At 39.4% G+C, this 23,119-nt stretch overlaps 1 protein-coding gene across 5 annotated transcripts; it reads left to right on the top strand.

Moving 5' to 3' along the window:
- The first annotated feature begins 671 nt into the window (after positions 1 to 671).
- Positions 672 to 10,514, top strand: LOC144516913 (aminoacylase-1-like). 5 transcript variants are annotated; one of them, XR_013501883.1, is made up of 16 exons: positions 672 to 781; positions 1,569 to 1,714; positions 3,322 to 3,386; positions 3,509 to 3,613; positions 3,707 to 3,801; positions 3,994 to 4,070; positions 4,664 to 4,753; positions 6,408 to 6,464; positions 6,579 to 6,652; positions 6,764 to 6,813; positions 8,338 to 8,482; positions 8,618 to 8,686; positions 8,772 to 8,851; positions 9,348 to 9,437; positions 9,718 to 9,778; positions 9,898 to 9,916. XR_013501883.1 is itself a non-coding variant. In XM_078248606.1 (15 exons), the coding sequence occupies exons 2-15, from the start codon at positions 1,588 to 1,590 to the stop codon at positions 10,060 to 10,062; spliced, it is 1,260 nt and encodes a 419-aa protein (XP_078104732.1). In that variant the 5' UTR covers positions 672 to 781; positions 1,569 to 1,587; the 3' UTR covers positions 10,063 to 10,514. The 5 variants fall into 5 exon arrangements, 2 of the variants coding, with proteins under 2 accessions (XP_078104732.1, XP_078104733.1); XR_013501882.1 differs by having other exon boundaries at positions 9,348 to 9,778; positions 9,898 to 9,936; XR_013501884.1 differs by lacking the exon at positions 9,898 to 9,916 and having other exon boundaries at positions 9,348 to 9,429; positions 9,718 to 9,758.
- Positions 10,515 to 23,119: the final 12,605 nt, after the last annotated feature.

Raw genomic sequence — 23,119 nt, forward strand, 5'->3', positions numbered from 1 at the left:
CTGTGTATGCGAGTGTGCTTGTGTGAGAGAAAAATGTATCTTGCACTTATGTAAAGCAATTTATGACATAAATAAATGTATTAATAAATTACAGTTGGATGTTTCTCTCATGTGTCTTATCGTAACTACCTCTCTATAGGTCATAATACTGAATCTATTTAGGATTTCTACATAAAAAAAAAAAAAAGTTGTTTAATGTATATTTGCTATTCAGAATACCAAAGACAGTTTTTACATATTAAGTTCAGGCAAAATATAAAAATGTATTAAATATAAATGCAAAATTATGAGATTATCTTTATGATTGAACAAATGACTTGTCTTGGAGATATATCAATCAAAATTCCACCCAAATCTCTATTTTTTGTTTCGTTCTAGAAAGGCACAGTTGTCTTACAGTCATTACTTTAAATTAAACCACTATTGATGTATTGGTAGAAAAATATAAGGATTATAAAGACAACATGAGCCTCTTTCCCCATTGGTTCCAATTGAAGCAATTCTAAAACTTAACCCTGGTAAAATGGCCGCCAAGTGGTTCCATCCTGGAATGGCAAGTCAGAATTACATGTCATATTTATTGTTCTATATCTATGTGTAAATGCCTCAAAACAGAAGACAGGTCTTTTATTTTGAAGGGCAGGAACAGTCCCGTTCAGCAGCGGTCAGCTGACACACTGTGACACAAACTGACGCTGCTTACCTGACTGGACAGTATTGTGCAATAACTAACGTTAGCTAAAGAAATCACAAACTGGTGCTGCTTATCTGACTGGACAGGGTGAGTATTTTGGTAATAACTAACGTTAGCTAAAAAAAAAACACACACAAACTGATGCTGCTTACCTGACTGGACAGGGTGAGTATTGTGGTAATAACTAACGTTAGCTAAAAAAAAAAAAGATTAAATAAATCTACCTTGTACGCAGTCGTGTAATCTTTGTTTACTACCACAGCGTTAAGTGACACAGCGGTTAAGACGCAGTCATAGCTTATTCTACAACTAAAGACAGAATAAGTTAACTAGCTAACGTTAACGTTAGCTATTTTAGCATAAAATTGGTCCACCCAGCTTCGACAAGCAGGTAACGACAGCTAACGTTGATGTAAGGCAGCTGGCCTGGTCTTTGAGACAGCAGATGGACTGGAGCTACCGTTAGTTAACGTCACAGTGCGTTCGCTCTGTTGGTTTACTCTGCCAGAGAAAAGACACAATGAGTAGATATAAGATAAGCCTTTATTTAAATTCAGATGTCGCAGCAGCAACACAAAGACAGAAATAGCTAAACAGAGAAGTAAAAATAAAATAAAAAATAAGAATAAATAAAGTAAGAGGTAACAGTAGAAGAAAAACACAATATATGAACTATATAAGAGCAATGGTATTAAAGTTACAAGGTAAGTGATAAGTTAAAGTGACAAGTTATATTGCCCCTTGTGCGATTAATAAAGGATTCTGAATCTTTTAATCTATGTATTTCTCATTTGATCCTGGCGTGTTGGTTATTATGTTCTATTGTAATGTCTTGTTTTTGTAATGGCGTTATCTGTGTGTCCTCAATGTGTAGGGAGTAAATAAATCACACCATGCTGCCTGACAAAGATGGTCCAGTTGTTGGAGGCGGGAAGAGCTTTCCTGAGGGAGAGGATCTCTCTGTGAGTCTGTTCAGAGAGTACCTCCGTCTCAAAACTGTCCACCCAGACCCTGACTATGGTGAGATATCTCCATCACAAGACACTGTTTATTTAACCCAGTTTGTTGGAGATCAGAGTCAAAACAGCTGTTGTAATAAAATGCCCAAAAAGTGCTCCACTCCGTTTTACAGTATTTCTATGTCATTTTACTTAAAATAAATGTTTGTAGATGTTTTTAAAAGTAAACCTTCTATGCCCAGTATTAGTTGTATTTGCCTATATCACTTGTATCATCTTATGTTCTATGACTTATCAAAGTCCAATTCTTATCTGGGTCAGTTAGACATTAAATACTTCCAGTTATGTATAAGACACGTAGTCTTGAAAAGAAAGCTAAGCTGCTGAGCAAGGCTCTCACTTCACTGGTCAACCAAAACAAACTGTGGCCCTGACCAACAGAATGGGATTGCACATAGTGGCAGCTGAGATTGTTTTGTCTGCAGGAAGTTTGGCCTCACTCTTCATGATAGCCCTTAGCCATTTGTGTTTGCTCAGGTTAATTTTCAGGACCTTGCATGGTGGAGGCAGTATATCTTCCAGCTGGCCAGGGAGCATCTGGGATCCCCGAGTAGTGAGAGCTAGCTAGGTAAAGGACCTTTAGGCTATGTTTCTCACCCGTTTGTCTCCTCACACTGACCTGAAAGTGGCTGAAAATCAGGGCTCAACATTAAAAAAAATCCCTGCGTCATTCACGTGCATATTAAGTAGCCACATGCATCTGTTTTGGTCTTATAATACATCCAAAGGTTTACCGCTCCAGCGGAGAGGATGGTTCGTTAAGGCAGCAGCTACGTTTACAAGAGTTTGTCCAAAGTTCAAGATTCGTTGCAAACTAAGATAAACAATTAGACTACAAACTGGCATCTTTCATTTTAGCTTGTTTGTAAAAAGTCTCTATTTGCAGAGTAGAGCTGTGTATGCACAGCGCGGTGGACAAGAGTGGACAGAGCAGACTGAAATATCGGTTTCTACATGTTTATGCCTGTAGAACAGGTAGGTGGGTATTGATAAGTGTGCGTGCGTGCGCAGTGCGGGCACTGCTGTACAGAATCCCGTCTATCTTCCAAAATGCAACGTTTGTATCCAAATAATTTGTGTTTGAAGCTGCATGGCATTTTGCTGGTTTGCCTGGTCGGCTTTTGTTGGAAGTTGCCGGCAAACAAAATAGTACATGCCATCATCGCCTTTCTCCACCCAGGTGTACTGTGTTTTCCATGACATTAGGAATGCCCTCTTTCTCACATTAGCTTCATAGTTCTTTGACATTTTAACTAACGTTATAAATTACCTGAGGTGAATATGTGAAATGTTAGCTAACATTCACATGCTTCGCGCCACTCTGTATGACGTTTGCTGACTGGCCAATCAACTAGCCCGACATACTTTTTTACTGGCCCCGGGCCATCCACGGGGCCATCGGGCCATTGCTTATGTCAAGCCCTGCTGAAAATGGATAGGTGATTTAGGGCTTGATTTTCATTCTTGGTTTTCTGTGACCTTACTGAAGTCCAATAGTATTGCCACAACTAGCAGCAGCAGAAATTCTTACTGTCTACTGCCCTGTGAAGGTTTTATACAATTATTAGTATTTAAACAGATTGTTCTACTCTGTTTATTCATTTATAGATGCTGCTCTTCGGTTCCTGGACAGAATAGCAGACGAGCTTGAGCTACCCATGAGAAAGATTGAGGTATGTGTCAGTGATGATAATATAATTCATGCAGCAAACATTTGTGTACATGCTGTAAATACAGTACATGCATTAGTAATATTAAAACAGTGGGCCTTATCTGCTCTTCCCTCTCCCTGTAGATTTGTCCAGGCAGAGTTGTGGCGATTATGACATGGGAAGGGACGAACCCGACCTTGAAATCCATCTTACTGAATTCCCACACAGATGTTGTACCCGTTTACCAGGTATGGCATCTGTCTCTGTTTATGGCGTTACAATCCTGTTATTATTTGTAATAGACATGAAAAAAATAGATTTGCTATCAATCTCTTCTCCAGGAACATTGGAAATACGATGCTTTCAGTGCTTTCAAAGATGCAGAGGGCAACATTTATGCCCGGGGATCACAGGACATGAAATGTGTAACTATACAGTGGGTATTAACTGCCTTGATAACTTGTTCTATTAAACAGGATTTGTACTCTAGTGTTGTGATCTTCACTTTAAATGATGTTCTGTGAGAAACACCGGTTTTTAAAACCCACTCACTCACCCTGCATACTGTCAGTTCAGACATCTCTCATTTCTGTCATAACTCTGCCGTGTTTTCTTTTGTTCTTTGCAGGTACATCCAGGCAGTCAGAAGGCTGAAGGCAGAGGGACGGAAAGTGATGCGCACTGTGCACTTAATGTTTGTTCCTGGTAAGGTATTTGATTGCATTCCTCCTCTATCAGCTGATAATCAAACCACAGCCGGGGGTGGAGATATATATGAACTTTAATCTTTTTACAATTCGTTTGAATTGTTAAATACAGTACAGGACCCTTTCCATTTAGATTCAGCCACTACAGCCATGTTAAATATGTGTTTAATAGTCTATATTGCTTTTAAGGCTGTTGGTACATGTGATCTTTTTGTCTATTTACTGCACAAAGCCTTTGATTCATGTGTATAAGCAACATGTGCTGTTTTGCCTGCCCAATTGAAGTAGACAACCGGCACAAACCAGCACTGTGTGAGTTGGGCTTAGAGCGCACCTATTGGTATGTGGAGTTTGGTGACTTTATGTAATTCCCAACCTGAGGAGAGGTCTAATCAGCCAGAATAATTGAAAACACCTGTGTAGGTATTCAGAGCCTTTAATTAAAATATAATTTGTTCTCCAAAACTACTACTACTACTACTACTACTACTATAGGTTAAGCAGAAGTCAAGCTACTGTATATCCTTTTATAGCATTTTGGCAAATGAAAATATGACATTAACAACTAAAATATATTTTCTTTCTTTTTAGATGAAGAAGTTGGAGGTCACAAGGGAATGGAAACATTTGTGAAGCATCCGGAGTTCCAAAAATTAAACATTGGCTTTGCGCTTGATGAAGGTAAATAAATAACTGTTTGCAACATCTTTTCAAAATGTGATGAATAAGGGTCTGGACTCTGCAGGTCACTTAGTTACTTAATAAGTTGAAACCGGGTGGAGTTATTGCGTTTCTACTATGACCATGGAAAATTCAGTTTTCTGTTTAGTCGGCAGTTGTCTGTTTAAAATTGTATGTCTTGACACCTCAAACATTCCTGCCAATATTGAATGATCACTTTAGGTCATTGGGCAAGGTACAGTTTATTAAACTGCAGGTTATTAGTAGCAACACATTTGCTTTATGCTACATTACCAGTCACTGGTGAAATGAAGTGACTACATTTAAACCTCTTTTTTTTTTTCCTTTGGTAGGACTATTTGGTTTATTGCCCTCCAAGGTAAAATGAAGGATTCAAAGAAGGAAACTTTACTTCACTTATTGTTGTGGCATCCTTAACGTTCATCAGTCATATTCCCATATCAAGACATCTTGTCAGGCATTATCATTTTTTTTTTTTTCCTTCCCTTTTTAATGTTTTTATTGATTCCACAGGAAATGTTACAATAAACATAAAGGCCTTTTTTTCTTGCATTTTCACCCCCAACCCCAAGTCCCACATATCATTTTGCCAGTATAACAACAGGGGAATTATTTGTACTCCTACATATGTCTGTACACATAATGCAATAAGATGAATATATATGACACATGTACGCACATATGTGCATCTGTATACATACAGATACATATACAAAAGAAAGAAGAAATAAAATATAAATAAATAAAGGAGATAAAAAGCCATTATCACTTTCTTATGGGTTATTCATACAGACTAAACTAGGGCTGGATGATATGATTTTAAATCTATAAAACCATAATTTATAAAATAAATTAAACATAATAATTAACCTTTTTTAAAGTGTTTTGGGGCATTTATTAAAGACAGTAGAAAGAGCATAGCAAATGAGGTAGAGAGAGATGCAACACAGGTCCCCAGCTGGACTTGAACTGGGAACATTAGCTCATAGTTAGCAGCTTGACCCCTTGATCATTTTTATTTTTTATTTTTTTTTAGAGATGCTTTTATTTCCTTGAGAGTTTACTTGTGATGTCAATCCTAATGAATTACAGTATGATCAGATAAAGGAGGAGGTAATTGGATGGTTAGAATTTTGGTTGGATGTCTTTGAGAAAATGTATTAAAACATTGCAATAGGAATACATTTAGGTCTGTGAGAAATCTATAATATCATTAATTTGATTAATGTATTTATTGTGCATCCCTAGGCGAATGTTTGACGTGTCCAAAATGAAGCTGTCCACATATTGGTATTGATTCCGAGCCAGTATATAATTTGTTCTGATGTGCACAAAGTCAGATGTTGGATGTGCTATGGTCGTCGGGGTCAAAGTCTGACAACCAAATATTTAGAAGTTATTATGTTACAGACTGTGCCAAATGACCCTTATTGATTTTGAAGCCAATGGCAAATGTGTGCTGAAATTCAGTCCCTGCTTGTGGAGATTCGTAAATCCTCCTGTGGTTTAGTTGCTAATCTGTACATCATCATCTTCTGTCCTTTACCCCAGAGTTTTCCTTTTTGTAGTTATCTTTATGCACTAGACTAATGTTAAATGTTAAGTGTTTTATGTGTCTGCATGTGTTCTGTAGGTCTGGCCAACCCTGGCGATGCCTTCACTGTGTTTTATGGAGAGAGGAACCCCTGGTGTGAGTATAAAACACATACAGTAAAAAAACTTCCACCATCTTATCAGATTTAAGGATTTGTGAAAGGTTGATAAAATCGAACATGAATCAAGCAGAATTACTTAATCTTTCCAGGGATTACAATCCACTGCCCAGGCAGTCCAGGCCATGGGTCGAGGTTTGTGGAGAACACAGCTGCTGAGAAGCTGGTAAGTGTCAATGTTATGCAACCAGTTAATAAAACTGTTTAATCATAAAATCTGTTGTTACAAGGACTAAGTAGAACAGTATCAGTGACCATACTGCCTTATACTTCTCAGCGCCATGTCATAAACTCCTTCCTGGACTTCAGACAGAAGGAGAAACACAGGTGAGATTGAACTGTTTTTCATCTCGACTTATCACATAATGTTTATGGCGAGACATACACTCACCTAAAGGATTATTAGGAACACCTGTAAAATTTCTCGTTAATGCAATTATCCAATCAATCAATCACATGGCAGCTGCTTCAATGCATTTAGGGGTGTCGTCCAGGTCAAGACAATCTCCTGAACTCCAAACTGAATGTCAGAATGGGAACGAAAGGTGATCTAAGCAACTTTGAGCGTGGCATGGTTGTAGGTGCCAGACGTGCTGGTCTGAGTATTTCACAATCTGCTCAGTTACTGGGATTTTCACCCACAACCACTTCTGCGAAAATGCCTTGATGACGCTAGAGGTCAGAGGAGAATGGGCCGACTGATTCATGCTGATAGAAGATCAACTTTGACTCAAATAACCACTCGTTACCACCGAGGTATGCAGCAAAGCATTTGTGAAGCCACAACACGCACAGCCTTGAGGCGGATGGGCTACACCAGCAGAAGACCCCACCGGGTACCACTCATCGCCACTAAAAATAGGAAAATGAGGCTACAATTTGCACGTGCTCACCAAAATTGGACAGTTGAAGACTGGAAAAATGTTGCCTGGTCTGATGAGTCTCGATTTCTGTTGAGACATTCAGATGGTAGAGTCAGAATTTGGCGTAAACAGAATGAGAACATGGATCCGGATGCCTTGTTACCACTGTGCAGGCTGCTGCTGCTGGTGGTGGTGTAATAGTGTGGGGATGCTATCCTATCAATATGGGCCAACATTTCTAAAGAATGCTTCCAGCACTTTGTTGAATCAGTGCCACAAAGAATAAAGGCAGTTCTGAAGGTGAAATGGGGTCAAACACGGTATTAGTATGGTGTTCCTAATAATCCTTTAGGTGAGTGTATTTTCTCTTCAATCATAAGCATATTTACTAACATTGGATCTGCATGGTGCAGTTATTCTCCAAATGTGTGCTTTAAGGTTTGACTACCTACATGAAGTCCCAGTATCAAAAGTCCTCTATGCTGCTTTTCATATAGTAGATACAAATGATATGCTGAAAGCATCTCTTAATGGCTGTAAACATATTGTCTTTTTGACTATTCTATTTATGCAAGAGTTGCTCTGAATGGCTTTTGTGCCTGTTTATGGCTTGTTCCTCCCAAGAGTAATGCTACCGAGATGTTTTAATGAACAATGTGTACAGTAAAATGCCACATTCAAAGCTGAAGAATGTAGGAAAACCCATTTAACAGAATAATGACACAAAAAATGAAGTGACACTCATGAAATAGTGATTATGTTATGCAGGTTGTGTGTGTGTGTGTGTGTGTGTGCTAGTGTGTGTAAATTGTGTGTAAATTCTTTGGTACAAAGAATAACAGATTTGATGTAGATTTCTTTGATTAAAAGTCAAGTTCAATTTTAGTGTTGGCCTTGCAAAAAATGCAATACTGCTTTAGCTTTAATTGCAGTAATGTCCTTACGTGTGTGTGTGTGTGTGTGTGTGATTTTTATTTTTTTTTTTCAGGTTAAATACCAGCGAGTGTTTCACTCTTGGTGATGTCACCACAGTGAATATGACCATGGTCAAAGGAGGCGTGGCCTACAACGTCATCCCAGCTGAAATGGACGTCAGCTTTGACCTAAGAATACCACCTACAGTAAACCTACAGGTGTGTGTGTGTGTGTGTGTGTGTGTGTGTGTGTATGTGTGTGTGTGTGTCTCAGACATCTGATCTCAGGCAGATGTGTCCATGTGAAATGACCTACAGCTCAATGTTAACTCTAAATTATTATAATCCTACCAGGAGTTTGAAAGACAGATCAAAGAGTGGTGTAAAGAAGCAGGAGAAGATGTCACTTACGAATTTGCTCAGGTCAGTGAGCGCCCACTCAATTATAAAATAGCTGTTGCCTTGTTCCTGTTGTCAAAGAGATTAAATTAGCCGCCATCCATTGCAGAAACATATGAACCAGAACTTGACTTCTACAGAGGAGAATGATCCTTGGTGGAGCGCCTTCAGTGCAGCCTGCAAGGCAATGTGAGTACACCATACATCTGAATGTGATTTCAACTTTTCTTTTGCACGTTAGAGTGCAAATGTTCGATCTTGTGCAAAAAAACTTACAATATAATTTTCTATTGACACTATCTACTATAAAAGTTAGTAAAAGCTACAATACATTGTAACATCTTAATTAAGGCTCCATCTACACCTACCAATGTATCTAATTCGACAGTCCTCATCAGTGTGTATGTGCATTTTCTGTTGAGTCTTGCTGAGTAATTTTACATCTTTTTACAGTAGATAGTAGACAGTAGTAGAAATACTCAGATTTCTTAAGAATAAAATCTGTCTACTTTTCTGGCCATTATTCAGCACTATATTCAGGAACAGAAGGGGAGACATTTGGTTGGATACTGAATTGGCAACACAAATCTTGAAACTGTGGTGATTGTATAGATCTTCTGTGTTGCTGGTTAAAGATGTGTGTGAAGCATCCACGTTAATAATACTTTTTATTGAATTGCTTCAGAGTCTTCACTACATACATTATATGAGTCTGGACAGACATGGATGTAAACTGCAACTTGACTGGTGGGCTGAGGCATACAACTGTGAGGCGGTAATTCTTTTAGTTTAGAAAGAACTGCGCCGTCTGTCCTGTCAACAGTGACTTGTCTTAGCATCTGAAGAAAAGCTGATTTTCTTTTTTCATTTAATATGTATTCTACTGTAAATGTATATAGGATATTTTGGTCATGCCTGTCTAACAAAGGCTGTAGCACTTTTAGGATATGTTTTTGAAATTATTATCCAGATAATTCTAGCAAAGGACTGTGCTGAATCTGTCCTTGTATCATGAAAACTTCAATATCAATACTACATCAATATCTCCATTGTAGGAACATTACTCTGGAAAAGGAGATATTTCCAGCTGCTACAGATAGCCGTTTTATTCGAGCGGTGAGTATAAGAACTGGATATGACAGAAGGGAATCAGTTTGACTTTTTATTCAGGATTTATCATGACATATCGCTCCTGCAGTTCTGTGCCTGGTAATAGGTTTCTTTGTTGAATCTAGGTGGGCATCCCTGCTATCGGCTTTTCCCCAATGAACCGGACGCCAATTCTGCTGCACGATCACAACGAGTATCTGAACGAGCATGTTTTCCTGAAAGGCATCAGCGTGTTCGAGAGGCTCATTTCAGCTCTCACCAGTGTTCCTGCCTTTCCTGATGAGGCCTAGACAGATCTTAATTTTAATCCTCTCTAAAATGTATGTCAATGATGATTTGAATATTTTACTTTGCTATTTTGCAGAGATTACCAAAGAATGATAACATGTATATCATTAGGCCAAACTGAGCACCTAGCCTTTTTTTTTCTTTTATTTGATGAATCTCAGGATATAGGCGCAGTAAGCTTTGCATTACTCAGTATTGCGGCAGAATTTTAACATACTTACTGCATGTCAACATTGTTGATTTAGTTTGCCTGTGTCTATGCAGTCTTAAAAATATATCACCTATTGTGTAAACAATGTTTTCTCCATATGGAAAAATCATCTTACTAAAATGTGAAGACGACTTTGATCAACTCTTAGATCAAACGTCATTTAGTTGCCGCTTTTTTAAATTTAGCTTGATTTTGAAACTCATTCCACAGATATTTTTATTTAATAAACTGGAATTGAATAACTATTTTTGTTCATTACTTCCATGTTGTGTGTTGTGATGGAGAGTTCAGCCTATGCACCAAAATGACTTTCAGCATTATGTACCAGCTGTTAACAAAGAGCAAGTCGTAATTAAAGGCATTCTATGTAACGTTCCCTCTTTGGGCCCCCTACAGGTAGTGTTATTGAACTACAGTCGCGCGAGCTGTAGTTCCAATGAGACAACCTGTAGGGAAACGGAAGAGGGAAAAGTTACATAGTATGCCTTTTAAAGCTAGCTAGTAAGTATTACACAAAGTGTCCTAACGGAAGCAGAGAGGCTGAATACAACGTTATAAAATACAATTTTAGCCATGGCAGCAACATGGCTCCATGGATGACAATGTTGGTTGCTCCACCACCAGAGTGAAATATTTAAACTATTGGATGGATCAGCTCCCCAGAGGATGAATCCTACTAACTGGTGATCCACTGACTTTTTCTCTACTGCCAGCAGGTTGACATTTTTGGCTTTAAGTGAAATTTCTCTACATCTACCTGATGGATTAACACAAACTTTGACAGACATTTATCATGAATTCTAATCACTTTGGTGACATCTTTTAACTTTTCATCTAGCACCATCATCTGGGCCCAATTTTCATTTCTCTTTGGTTTATAACCAAAAAACTGCAAAACTACCAACATCCCGATCACGCTAAGTTGTACTTTTAGTGCTATTTAGCAAATGTTTGCATGCTAACACGCTAAACTAAGATTTTGAACATGGAAAACATTATACCTGCTAAAAATCAGCATGCTAGCATTGCCATTTTGAAAATGTTAGCATGTTAATGTTAGCATTTAGCTAAAAGCACTGCTGTGCCTGCAGTTTCAGACTCTCGTCTTGTCATTCTCCACAGCGCTGTTGAGATAGATCTGGCAATGCCAGACTAAGACTATACTAATATTAATGCAGTCAAATATCCAATATTTAGTAGAAAATGCTCTCTGCTGCTTACAGCTAAAACAGTTTCTACATCAAATCCTCTAAACAAAAGGTTATTTACATTTATTCGAGAGAACGTGCCTTAAATTATGTAGATAAAATGGAGAGTTGTTGTAAACAAGGATGTTGTGTAATGGAGGTGCAATAAGGGAAATGAGAAATTGTAAATGTCTCATATGTAATGCTGTTTACATGAGGAAAAGGTCATACTCTACAGTTCAGCTCCCTTTGGAGTTGTCGTCCAATTAACAGTGTATGGCTCTCCAAGGGGGACTGGCAGGAAGACTGTGTAGTCAGTAATTAGTCTTCTCTCTCCCCAGGACATGACAGCAGTATTAGCACATGGGGCCATCAGAGAGACGACTAAAAGCTGAACCCACATCCTTCCTCCCAGAGGAGGCAGGAATAGGTGCAGTCATCCTGTCGGGTGAGCTGTCGAGCATCTCAATGCCTGGCTGCGGAAAACAGAGGTGCTGTTATACAGTTCATCAAAGAAAAAGTCACTGTTTCAGGAGGGCTTTTCATGAATTTGGTACAAGCATCTCCACTGCAAAATTGCCGCCAGGTCCTGGTTTTAGGCCAAAGTGATTAAATATGCATGTGATTTCTCAGGAAATAAAATTCCCTTGACAGTTGCTCCCTCTTACTCTCGCTGCCTCGGTCAGGGGTCAGGATCACATTCAATAACAGCAACTCTGAGGCAAGGGGAGGTGGGGATTCAAGTCTTGGTCGAGGATGCCTGAGCAGGGGGCTTACCCACATGGAGAGATTTATCCAGACTCCTGCAGTCTCCACATATACCCTACTGTGGTCTCATCAGCATCAATATTATAATTTACAAACAAACAGCTCTCAAAGACATATGGCAACAAAGGTCTGACTTGTGCCTAAAATGGCTGTGACTATAGGGATGAAATGAGAAGGTAAGAAAGCACAAGGGAGAAAAAGGGGTACTTTCTTTACACTAATGTGAAATAAAACAGATCATATACATAGAAGTGGCAGAAACAATCCGAATCCACAAAAATCAATCTCAATGTCGCTGTCCTTACAGCAGCTATATTTTACATCTTTAACATTACAGTGTTGAGTCTCAGCTTCCTGGTTTTCTTGCTACTGGGGAGAGCTGTTTATGTTTTACAGATGCTACAGTGTATGAAGGAAGAAACATGCATATTGTAAATCTTCAGCTGAATGGCATTTCTCTCTACTGTGCTCTCCTGCTGTGCAACTACTGTCATCTGGAGGTAATTACAACCAAAGATTTTCCCTGAAGGGGGAATTAATTGTAGTCTGTCAGCGATTGCAGTTCCACCATCACTATTGTGGTCAATATGTTGTCCTGTTACACCATTTTTCATCATTGTTTTAGTTAAGAATTATTTCACATAATCTGAAAGTTTACAGTAGAAAAATAGATAAAGATAGAGAAATAGATTGCCATAGATAGCCTAAATATGTCAATAATTAAGTACATTAGTTGAAATAATTAAATGGGTTGTGAAAGAATTAAAAACATTTATATTTTTCTATTGCCTCCTAGCCGTTGATTAAATAAATGGCATTCTCATGTTCACACACTTGTTTTTATTTTCAACTCCTCTGTTTCCTATGTTTTTTGTCCTACTACACATTTTATTCATTTTTTATTTTCCATGCAACAGTTCTCAATTTCTTTTTTGCATAGCATGTCTAAAATGTCTGACAAATGCAGTATGTGTTAGGTTATTTTGAGATCTCCCATTGCCAGACGTATCTCTATACTCTGTGTTGTTCCTGCACAGCAGTGAGATCATTGGTACAACGATCAGAGCCACTATTATTATTAGTCGTAGAGGTGAGTGATATTATAAATATTCAACCAAATGTCGTCTACCACTTTCATCACCCTTGCAATTGCTTTAATCTGTATTCTGTACTGATGTTTGACTATAACAGGCTGGACATGGGAGACATACTTAGACATCCATCCATCCATCCATCCATCTTCATCCGCTTATCCGGGGTCGGGTCGCGGGGGTAGCAGCTCCAGCAGGGGACCCCAAACTTCCCTTTCCCGAGCCACATTAACCAGCTCCGACTGGGGGATCCCGAGGTGTTCCCAGGCCAGGTTAGAGATATAATCCCTCCACCTAGTCCTGGGTCTCCCCCGAGGCCTCCTCCCAGCTGGACGTGCCTGGAACACCTCCCTAGGGAGGCGCCCAGGGGGCATCCTTACCAGATGCCTGAACCACCTGAACTGGCTCCTTTCGACGCGAAGGAGCAGCGGCTCTACTCCGAGCTCCTCACGGATAACTGAGCTTCTCACCCTATCTCTAAGGGAGACGCCAGCTACCCTCCTGAGGAAACCCATTTCGGCCGCTTGTACCCTGGATCTTGTTCTTTCGGTCATGACCCAGCCTTCATGACCATAGGTGAGGGTAGGAACAAAAACTGACCGGTAGATTGAGAGCTTTGCCTTCTGGCTCAGCTCTCTTTTCGTCACAACGGTGCGATAAATTGAATGTAATACCGCACCTGCTGTGCCGATTCTCCGATGATACTTAGACATGTCCTTATTATTAAATATTTTATAATATAATACTATGTAGGCAAAATGAGAAATAGATAACTGACTTATTTCACACGAATAACATTCACAATGCCTCTGTTCCATTTAGGTGTAGAGCCAACCTGCTCAACACCAGCGCCGAAGCACTGTCGCAGCTAAATGGATGTTATTGGTGTTATTAGTTACACCTGTGTTTAACAAGTCCAAAATGTCTACTGATTAAATGTATGCTATTAATAGTAAGGAGGGGACAAATAAAAAGACCCAGTAAAAGGTAAACAGGAGAGAAAATGTAAATTATTTTTAAATGATAGAAAATTAAAGGAAGAAATCAATTTGATATTTTTATCTAGTGCTATTTTTTTTATGCAGGCCGTCGTTTATTTATATATTTTTGTCTTTCAGCACTTTGATTTGGGGCTATTGACTATTAACTTGACTTTTTTTTTTTTTTTTTTTGAATCTCCTTAAATAATTTAACACAATCTATCATGTATGTATATGTAAGAATGCAAAAGGGTAGGTGTGTGCACTTTTCATCCTATATTTAGGCCAGATGCAGGTGAACCAATTCATCTACACACTCCCAGAACCATACTGGACTGAAAAGCAATATACAGGTATATGCACTTATGTATTCACTAATACTTTTTTTACCTTATATTGCCACATTTTTCACATCTGGGTCTCCATAATTTACTGCTTTACATGCTCACCTCTGGGGAGTACATGGTGGAATAACCTGTTAGGGAGCCCCAGGAGAATAATTTGCTGTTGGGCCCCCTGTTGACACCCTACCTACCACATATGTACCTGTCGCCTCCAAGTTCCCATTTACTGTACAATGCCCACAGCAGACTATTCATAGCAGTTTCAATAGGTCTTTTTTTTTTACAGCAGACATGTTGACATGTCATTGTAGGAGAAGCACAAATGGAACAACAACAATGACTGCTTTCAGTTTTAGGTGTCCCAGTTTCATGGCCCTGGCTCTCTGGGCATTTAAATGGAGAAGATACATCATTAATGTTATAAGTCACACTTGTGTTTTAAGTTAAAATCTGAAAAAGGCATATGTCTGAAATCCACACTACTTCATACTAATTTTATGCAGTATGTACCACTAATTGTCATGGTTTACTATTTTAGCAGGTATAATACATTTACTATTTTATACAAACAGGAAATTATCAGTATGTGCAACATCATACTTCAATAAAATTATACTTTAGTATATTTTATTTTGTCACGATTCCAATGTGAACACATTATACTCAGACCCTGCTTAGCATTTGTGTGTAGTATAATTTGTTATGACAGTTGTAGCTACTTTAGTAGTACACATTATAATTATTCAAATTAGGTGGTGAGACTAAGACTTTTGGGTCCCTTGGGGATGTGGTAACCCCAAAACTGGCTAAATGGTCTAAAGGTTTATCAGACAAGTCAAAAATAATGAATACTGAATACATCAATAAATAATATTTGCTGACTGGAGCTGAAATATAAAATGTGGTAATGAAAGATAAATAGTTTAATGTATTTTATCAACTGATCTGTCTGAGAAGTTTAAGGGAAAAGAATGAAGCTTTACATTTATTTTTACACTCTAATAGTAAACTAATTGTTTAATTATCAATATTATTTATTGATATATATTTTTGATTTGTCTGGTAAGCTTTTACTGCATTTTGTTCAGTACACAGCCAACAGGGGCCCCAACTAGACAAAGCTTTTTTTTTGTAGGGTCACAAACCAAGCAGGTTTGATAGCCTATCACTGCATTGTATTTTATAAGCTTATCATATGATTTTAATGCCAAATCTTAGGTTTTAAAGTAACTATATCAATGAAATTACCAAAACCACTTGACTTGCCTTCGTGGGGCCTCTGGGGTTCGGGGCACGGTGTGTAGGCCTAATGCAGCCTTGAGGGGTAGTGAAAGCATATATAACAGTTTCTTTATTTTGTTGCATTCAGGGACCCTTTTAGTACTTAACTGTTGCATCCTCCTGTCTTACAGTACACCACACAGAAGAGCAGCGGTCAGTCTTGTATAAAGACAAAATTTATGCCGATGACAAATCCCACGTGGCTCTGCAGAGATAAATAAAGCCTAAACTAGATTCTTCTTCTGCTCCTCTGTTGCCTGGTGAGCGTGAACGCGCCTGTCTCCACGCGCTGCTGATGAGAGAGAGAGAGAGAGAGAGAGAGAGAGAGAGAGAGAGAGAGAGAGAGAGAGAGAGAGCTGTTGTGGACGCGCCGGCCTGTGTGTTGGTGGTGGTGTATATGTAGGAGCAGGAGGAGAGACTCTGCAGTGTCTTGGCAGCTGCATTAGAGCATCTCCCACCGTCCGCGATGCCTCCGCGGCCAATGCCTGCCTCCTCCGCGTCCACTTGACAACAGAAACCGATATGAACTCGTTGGGAAACTGAGCCGGACTCACACTCGCTAGCTAGCTATATGCCCCGGAGCGCTTCATCCAAGCACAGAAACCCCGTGACGAGAATTGTTAATGGAAAATGGCGATAGGCAAAGGGTCTTGCAGCATCGTCTGCTTGGTATCTATCCAGATTATCTTGATTTCCAGCGCATCGTGGCCTGGAGCAACGGGTCTCACATTCCCCCAGCAATACACGTAAGTGACGCTTACCCTGATTGAAAACATACCGGGGCTTTTGATGGGAGGCAACTTTGGGCTTGTCCACTCAGCTCTGGTGTCAAGAGATACTTCAGTCATCCTGTTTTATTTTCTGCTGTTATATAATTTGACAGTGTTGGCGATTACATCCATGTAAACCTTAAAGCTCATTGCTGTGTAAGGTGTAGTTCACTGTCTGGCTGGGCATACATAGGAAAGCTCTTATCTATGGGAAAGCTATTCAGATCATTTACAGGGATATATTTATATGTGAACAATCACATCAGTGTCTCAGTTAAACAGAATACCTCAATGTTGTTGTTTTTTTTTAATCAAGTTGGCCTTTTTATCACATGAGATAAATATGTACTTTTTCAACAATAATGTAGTCTCTCCATTATTAATGATAAGTTATGCCTAAATTGTCTGAACACTCAACGCTATAGATATATTGACATATTGCCTCAAATCAGATTAATGTTAATGTAATGTGATTGTTAATTTAATGTAAAATGAATCTCATTACTCGTTTTTTTTAACACAAACAATGGTAATGGTGACGCTTGTAATGCCAGTGAAGTTATAGGTGAGGCTGGTCATTGCTTTTATTAGTTAAAGCGGCCAGAGGCTCATGTATTTGACAGGCAACATTAAGTGTGCAGTTGTGAAACTGAAAAGGCGATTCTCCCCCCCCCACCCAGCTTTCCCCCAGCTGTTCTTGTGCGCCAGTGCTAGAATTTTCCATGCAGGCTTTCAAGTTTATTTATTTTGTGAAACAGTCGCTTCTCTCGCTACCCCCTGAGAAAATCAACAGTGCAGTAACAGCTTCTAGTAATAGTACAGCATGTTCAGTAGCAGTAGGCCTACCATGTTGCATAGAAGAAGAAAGGTGTGGTTTTACTGTGAGAGTGGCTTTAAAATGAGCATTTTCTCTCTCTTTTAATCAATCCCATGCTTAGTTCTTAATTAGTAACCTTTAACTCGTTGCTGTTAAGTACAGCTGGCACTTAACTTGAGACTACAGTTATCTGGGCCCACCTCCAGGCTCTGCAATCAGGCTGCTCTGGAGGGAGGAACAGGCCAGATGGTCCACTCATCTTCAGGGCTCACAGTGAGGGATTTCTGGCCAATCACAACTGGAGATTCGAGGTGTATTTACCAATTAGAAAAGGGATCTATGAATCAGGGAGGTGTGTGAATGTGAGTGTTTTATGATGAATTAGATTATTTCAAGTAGGGTATAGCCGTTGTTTTCTCCACCTCCTCCTCCTTTCCTGTAGATTTTTCTGCTGAGTGCTTTGAAACAGCTACATAGCCCTCTGCCCTGGGTCTCTTCATGTAAGCTAAATGAAGCAGAATCTCTACGCTGTAGAACAGCATCTCTTTCCAATTAAGAATTAATACTGCAGCAGTGAGGATTTATTCCCTTCGCCCTCTCTCACTTCGCCTTTTTCACTCCCGCCCCTTTAGTCTTGACTCTGTCCGTTGCATTCTGTCTCTGCAGAGAGATAGATAGATAGATAGATAGATAGATAGATAGCAACCCTGTCTCCTACATAATATGTTTATATACTAATGAATTGCTCTTCAAGTATGTTGTGGAAGAAAATGTAATTGCTGCCTTGATTAGATTTGCTGGCAATGCTTTTTTTTTTCTAATTTAGGATGTGTGACATTCAGACACAGAGCAGGACTATGACACCGTAGGTTGGAGTTTTCCCACACTTAGTTCATGTTCTAGACAATGTTATATTAAGATAATGTTCGCTTGCTTTTAGCTTTAAATGAAGGCGTTACAGAAAACGTTTGAGAACCAATGGATTAGCCTCCAACCCTCTCACTATCTCCGCTATTGGGGCTTAGCATCGCCCAGAACGGTTGTGATTGGTTTAAAGAAATACAAACAAGCCAGAGCCCTATCCCAGAATAGATATGTGGTGTAGCCAGACCTCCATAGACAGCGCTGACAGTGGAGGTCTGACTATGCGAAGCTTAGTAAAAAAGTAGAAAACAGCACAAAAAAGAAAAGTCCAATGGGTTAGGGTTTGGGTTTCAAATGTCTTGTTTTGTGGGGTCAACAGACCAAAACCCAAATCTAATCAATTTACAATGATCCAAAACAGAGAGGAGAAGCAGATCCTCACATTTTTTTCCACTTTTGCTTTAACTTTTTGAAAATTTTGTTGGCTGCTGTCGATTAGTTTCCCCATGATCGACTAACCAATTAATCTACTAATTGTTTTAGCATTACTTGTTTTTGGTTGAATATTCAAAAAGTCTTCAGTTTCAACCAGTGTTGGCTTTTTTAAAACATTTAACCAAATGTAGTCTTGCATTACCTGACCTGTCTCCACAGCGCTGTGTCGGCGCTGGAGTATGGTCTGGCTACACTGCTTATCTATTCAGGGATAGGGAAAAAACTTTCTGGCTTGTTTTTCTTTTAACCAATCACAAACGTCCTGGGCTGCAGTAACGGTGCCCTTGCAAAATAGATAGCGGAGATAGCGAAAGGGGAGGGACATCCGGCACGTGAAAAATGCACTGGATGTCAGGCTTTATCCCAGCAAGGCACATCTGTTGAGCCAGACTAACCCAAACATGGTCTTTCCCTTCCACTAGCTTAATGCTTTGAGTTGCATAAATATATAACTATAAAAATGTGAATCACACTTTAGTTGTATGGAAATAAATGAAATGACATGGATGTCTAAACACAATTCATGTCAACCTATTCAACAGTTGTTGAGACTTTTCATTTAAAACCACAAATGTGAACCTCATAGTGGGGCTTAAAGAAAAGTCAGAGGATCACCAAAGGCAGTAGGATTCCTCCTCTGGGGGATATGAGTGTCTGTACAACGTTTCATGTCAATCCAGCCAGTAGTTGTTGAGATATGACAGCCTGGACCAAAGTGGTAGAGAGACCAACATTTCCATCCCTAGAGCCAGGCTGCTTGCATGGCTAAAAACGTGATACGGACAGCATTATGTGTCCCACAACACATACTTGCTATTGCAAATTAGTTGTATATAAACAGAATATTTAGAAGACTATAGTGCTAGATGGATGGATTGATACGATAGATAGATACTGTAGATAGATAGATATATACTGTAGATAGATACTGTAAATAGATAGATAGATAGATATATACTATAGATGGATGGATAGATAGAGATATATATATATATACTGTAGATAGATAGATAGATACTATAGATAGATAGATAGATACTGTCGATAGATATGTACATAAAGCTGTAAATGTCTCCTTTCTCTGCTTCTTATACTCCACCTATTGCTCTGCTGCTCCACCCTCTCATCCTCTTGCTCTCTCTGCTGTAAGTGAATATGGGTCACATAACATACTGCTTCTCTCGATCTCATCCCAGGGGTGTGTGACTAAAGCAGGTAACAGAGTAGAGATACAAGTGTGCTGTGCTGTTCATCCGCTTCTTCGCAGCACTGCGATACAGAGTTTTCTGACGTCCCACAGGGCTCGAGAGGAGAGGAAATGGAGCACACAGTAAGAAACTTAGGATTGGGCTTCAGCTGCACTGACTCATACGGTGAAAGCTGCAGTTCTGTGGGCTACAGTCATGTAACAAACCTGATTTATTTATGCAGTAGGATTTTTACAACACTTTGCAAGGGCATTTAAACTAATTTGTGATTCAATGCGTTTCTTGTTTTCTTGACTCTGTTCTTTCTTAAAAAGATTTGGCAACCGAAAATGGCTTGTGTCAAAATTCTGATAATGTCATAAATGTAGGACTAAATTCCTCATGAAGTGACTTGCTGCTATAAACCACATCTACAAACTGAGCAATTCAAATATGCCATAAAATGATGTAGAATAGGCTGGCCGGTGCAACAATGTAGCTAAGCACTCTGTGTAAAATAAAACTTACTTTTACTAAAACATGACCAGTGCAGATAGATGATGCGAGTTGATGATCAGCTTCTCTGCTTGCATATTCTCTAAAACAAATTAAATCAGCGCAACAATTCACCAGACATTAATTTGGCATGCCTCAAAATTTGTTTCTTACAGTCTGATACAGATTGTGACAAATATTTTATGAAAACCATCTCATACAGTGTGACATGCAATGAATCTGCAACACTGCTGTTATCGCACAGTGTATCGGGAAGAAGCGAAAGCAACATACATCTGTTAAGAACAATAAACATTTTACTTTAATCTTTAAATGTTGTGCCATTCATTGAACATGTGCGCTCTATGTACATTTCTGTTTAACCCTATGGTGTTGCTCATTTGTAAGAATCACTAGTTGTATCCCCAAAACATACATCTGAAAGCATAATGGGATTAGAGAGCGACAGAATGTATAAAGTCAGTATTGAGAATAATCCCAAGATTGCATCTGCAAGTCTGCCTTTTTCTATGCCGTTTTTATGATATTTTTTAAGAATTGTGTGAGAATTACAAGATGCTGACTCACCATTGTCCTGCGTAATGTTTTATATTTGGAAATGTGTCTCTGTAGCTAGAAAGAACTGCAGTTCTTCATTTTCATAAACATTTTCATTTGATCAGCCGATGTGGTCTTGGTTAGCCTGGATGCCAGCCGAATTTAGCCCCGCCCACAACATTTGAGGTTGGAGAGTTCGGTCTGGACTTGATCCGTTGTGGAGCAACTATGCTCGAACCAGAGCTGTTCGGACCAATCAAATTGTCAGGGTGGGCTTTATACGATGATGGACAGATTAGCAACAGTAACGTAATCAACCACGTCACCAAAGAGCGCTTGGGTTGAATTCGTTTACAACAAAGGTGGCTGCCGCTGGAGAATTAAGATGTGTAGATTTCGCCATCGCGTCTGTTATAGAAGATATCAACAGCGCATTCATTTTAAAAGAGGAACAGAGAACCACGATCACGTATGTATACACATTGCCACACCCGTCCACACGACACGGAAACCTCTGCCTTTGCTCTGTCAAAGCCTGCCTTTGACTTGCAGCTTCTGTGACGTCTGTCTCCGTTGCTCTGATTGGTTGTAGCTATATCCAGTTGAGTGCAGAGGCATTTTCTTTCCTGGTTCGGTTGAAACACGCCCCATAATAACAGCCCAGTGGAGCGGTATCAGACTCATATTCTGACTGGAATCTGAGTATGACGATGCTCGATTGTGTTTTTTGCCCCCAACTGCTCCTTCCAGGCAGCACTGCGACCGCTGCCTTCAAGACACCTAACCTTAACCCTAACCTTAACCCTAACCCTAACCTTAACCCTAACCATAACCATAACCAGTGCCTAATCCTAGTGCCTTCCAGGCAGCGCTGCCTGGAAGGAGCCGTTGGGGGCAAAAAAACACAGATAAACGTATGATGATGTCAGGCTAGGTCTTGGTGTCAGGACTGCAACAATCACATTAACACATTGGTCTATGACAGATTGGTAGAAAATGAAGCCTAATGACAACCAAAATGTATTTTCAAAAATGTTTTACAGAAAGAATGACATATTGTTCATATGTTTGTAGTTGTCAGTAGGGAGAGAGATAAAATAAAGTCCTGCCTGTAGCTGCTGCTGCCACTTCAATCAATATCTTCAATGGGCCTTTGGAGATATAGTCCTAATGTTGCTGGTGTTAAAAAAATATATATATAAAAATATATATAATACTGAAATCTTAGTTTTCCACACCACTCCTTTAACTTGGCACATGACTACCTGAAAGTCAAGCATGCATACCAAGGGATGCCTATTTATCATCAGGTCTAAAAGTCTTTCTCTTGTGTTCAGCTCAGAATGAAATCAAAAAGCTGATAAACAAATAATAGTCAAATATAGGGTCCTCATTGTGAAGATTGTCTCTCTGTGGATCTGGACAGTTGAGCCGAGATTTGTAGCTCCTCCAACACTAGAAGCAACCCCAACAATACTTTAATCTGCGATGTTTTCTTGTTAATTCTGCTGTAAGCTGTCTGACTGATAATAAATCGACTCTCGGGCACTTACAGGATCCAGGGCCATTTTCTGGGTATTGAGATTTATTTCCTGGTTCAAACTAATTTCGCTAGAAAGCTCAAATAAATGTTTCCCTCTCCACAAAATATTCTCTAATCCATTTGGCCAGGCTGAACCGCAGGATTGCATGTTGTGAATGAATCCAGTTGAATGAAGGTTGGACCAGTGAAGTAAAGCAGGTGAACATGGGGAGATGGGAATCTTTATTAAGATATTGAGACTGCCTTTATTCAGTGGTCCTCCTGGTCTATTTAGGATAGGGTGACAAATTCTGGGCATACAGGGAGTCTTTTAAAGCATATTTTGCATCTTAAGCAATTATGTTTCCTGTGGCTAATAGCATACGGTTCAACATGGCATTGTTGCACTGACTATGAAAGACACTAGTTCTTCTTACACTGCATTATGTTGCTTTTGTTCTGATTGTGTAGGATTGGGAATGTGCTGCT

This window comes from Sander vitreus, chromosome 4 (genome assembly GCF_031162955.1).
Source record: "Sander vitreus isolate 19-12246 chromosome 4, sanVit1, whole genome shotgun sequence".
In the NCBI taxonomy this organism is placed as follows: Eukaryota; Metazoa; Chordata; class Actinopteri; order Perciformes; family Percidae; genus Sander; species Sander vitreus.

Coding starts and splice junctions, on each gene's coding strand:
- LOC144516913 (XM_078248606.1), top strand. CDS start 1,588: ATGCTGCCTGACAAAGATGGTCCAGTTGTTGGAGGCGGGAAGAGCTTT. Junction 3,387..3,508: donor TACCCATGAGAAAGATTGAG/GTATGTGTCAGT, acceptor CTCTCCCTGTAG/ATTTGTCCAGGCAGAGTTGT. Junction 4,754..6,407: donor TGGCTTTGCGCTTGATGAAG/GTAAATAAATAA, acceptor TGTGTTCTGTAG/GTCTGGCCAACCCTGGCGAT.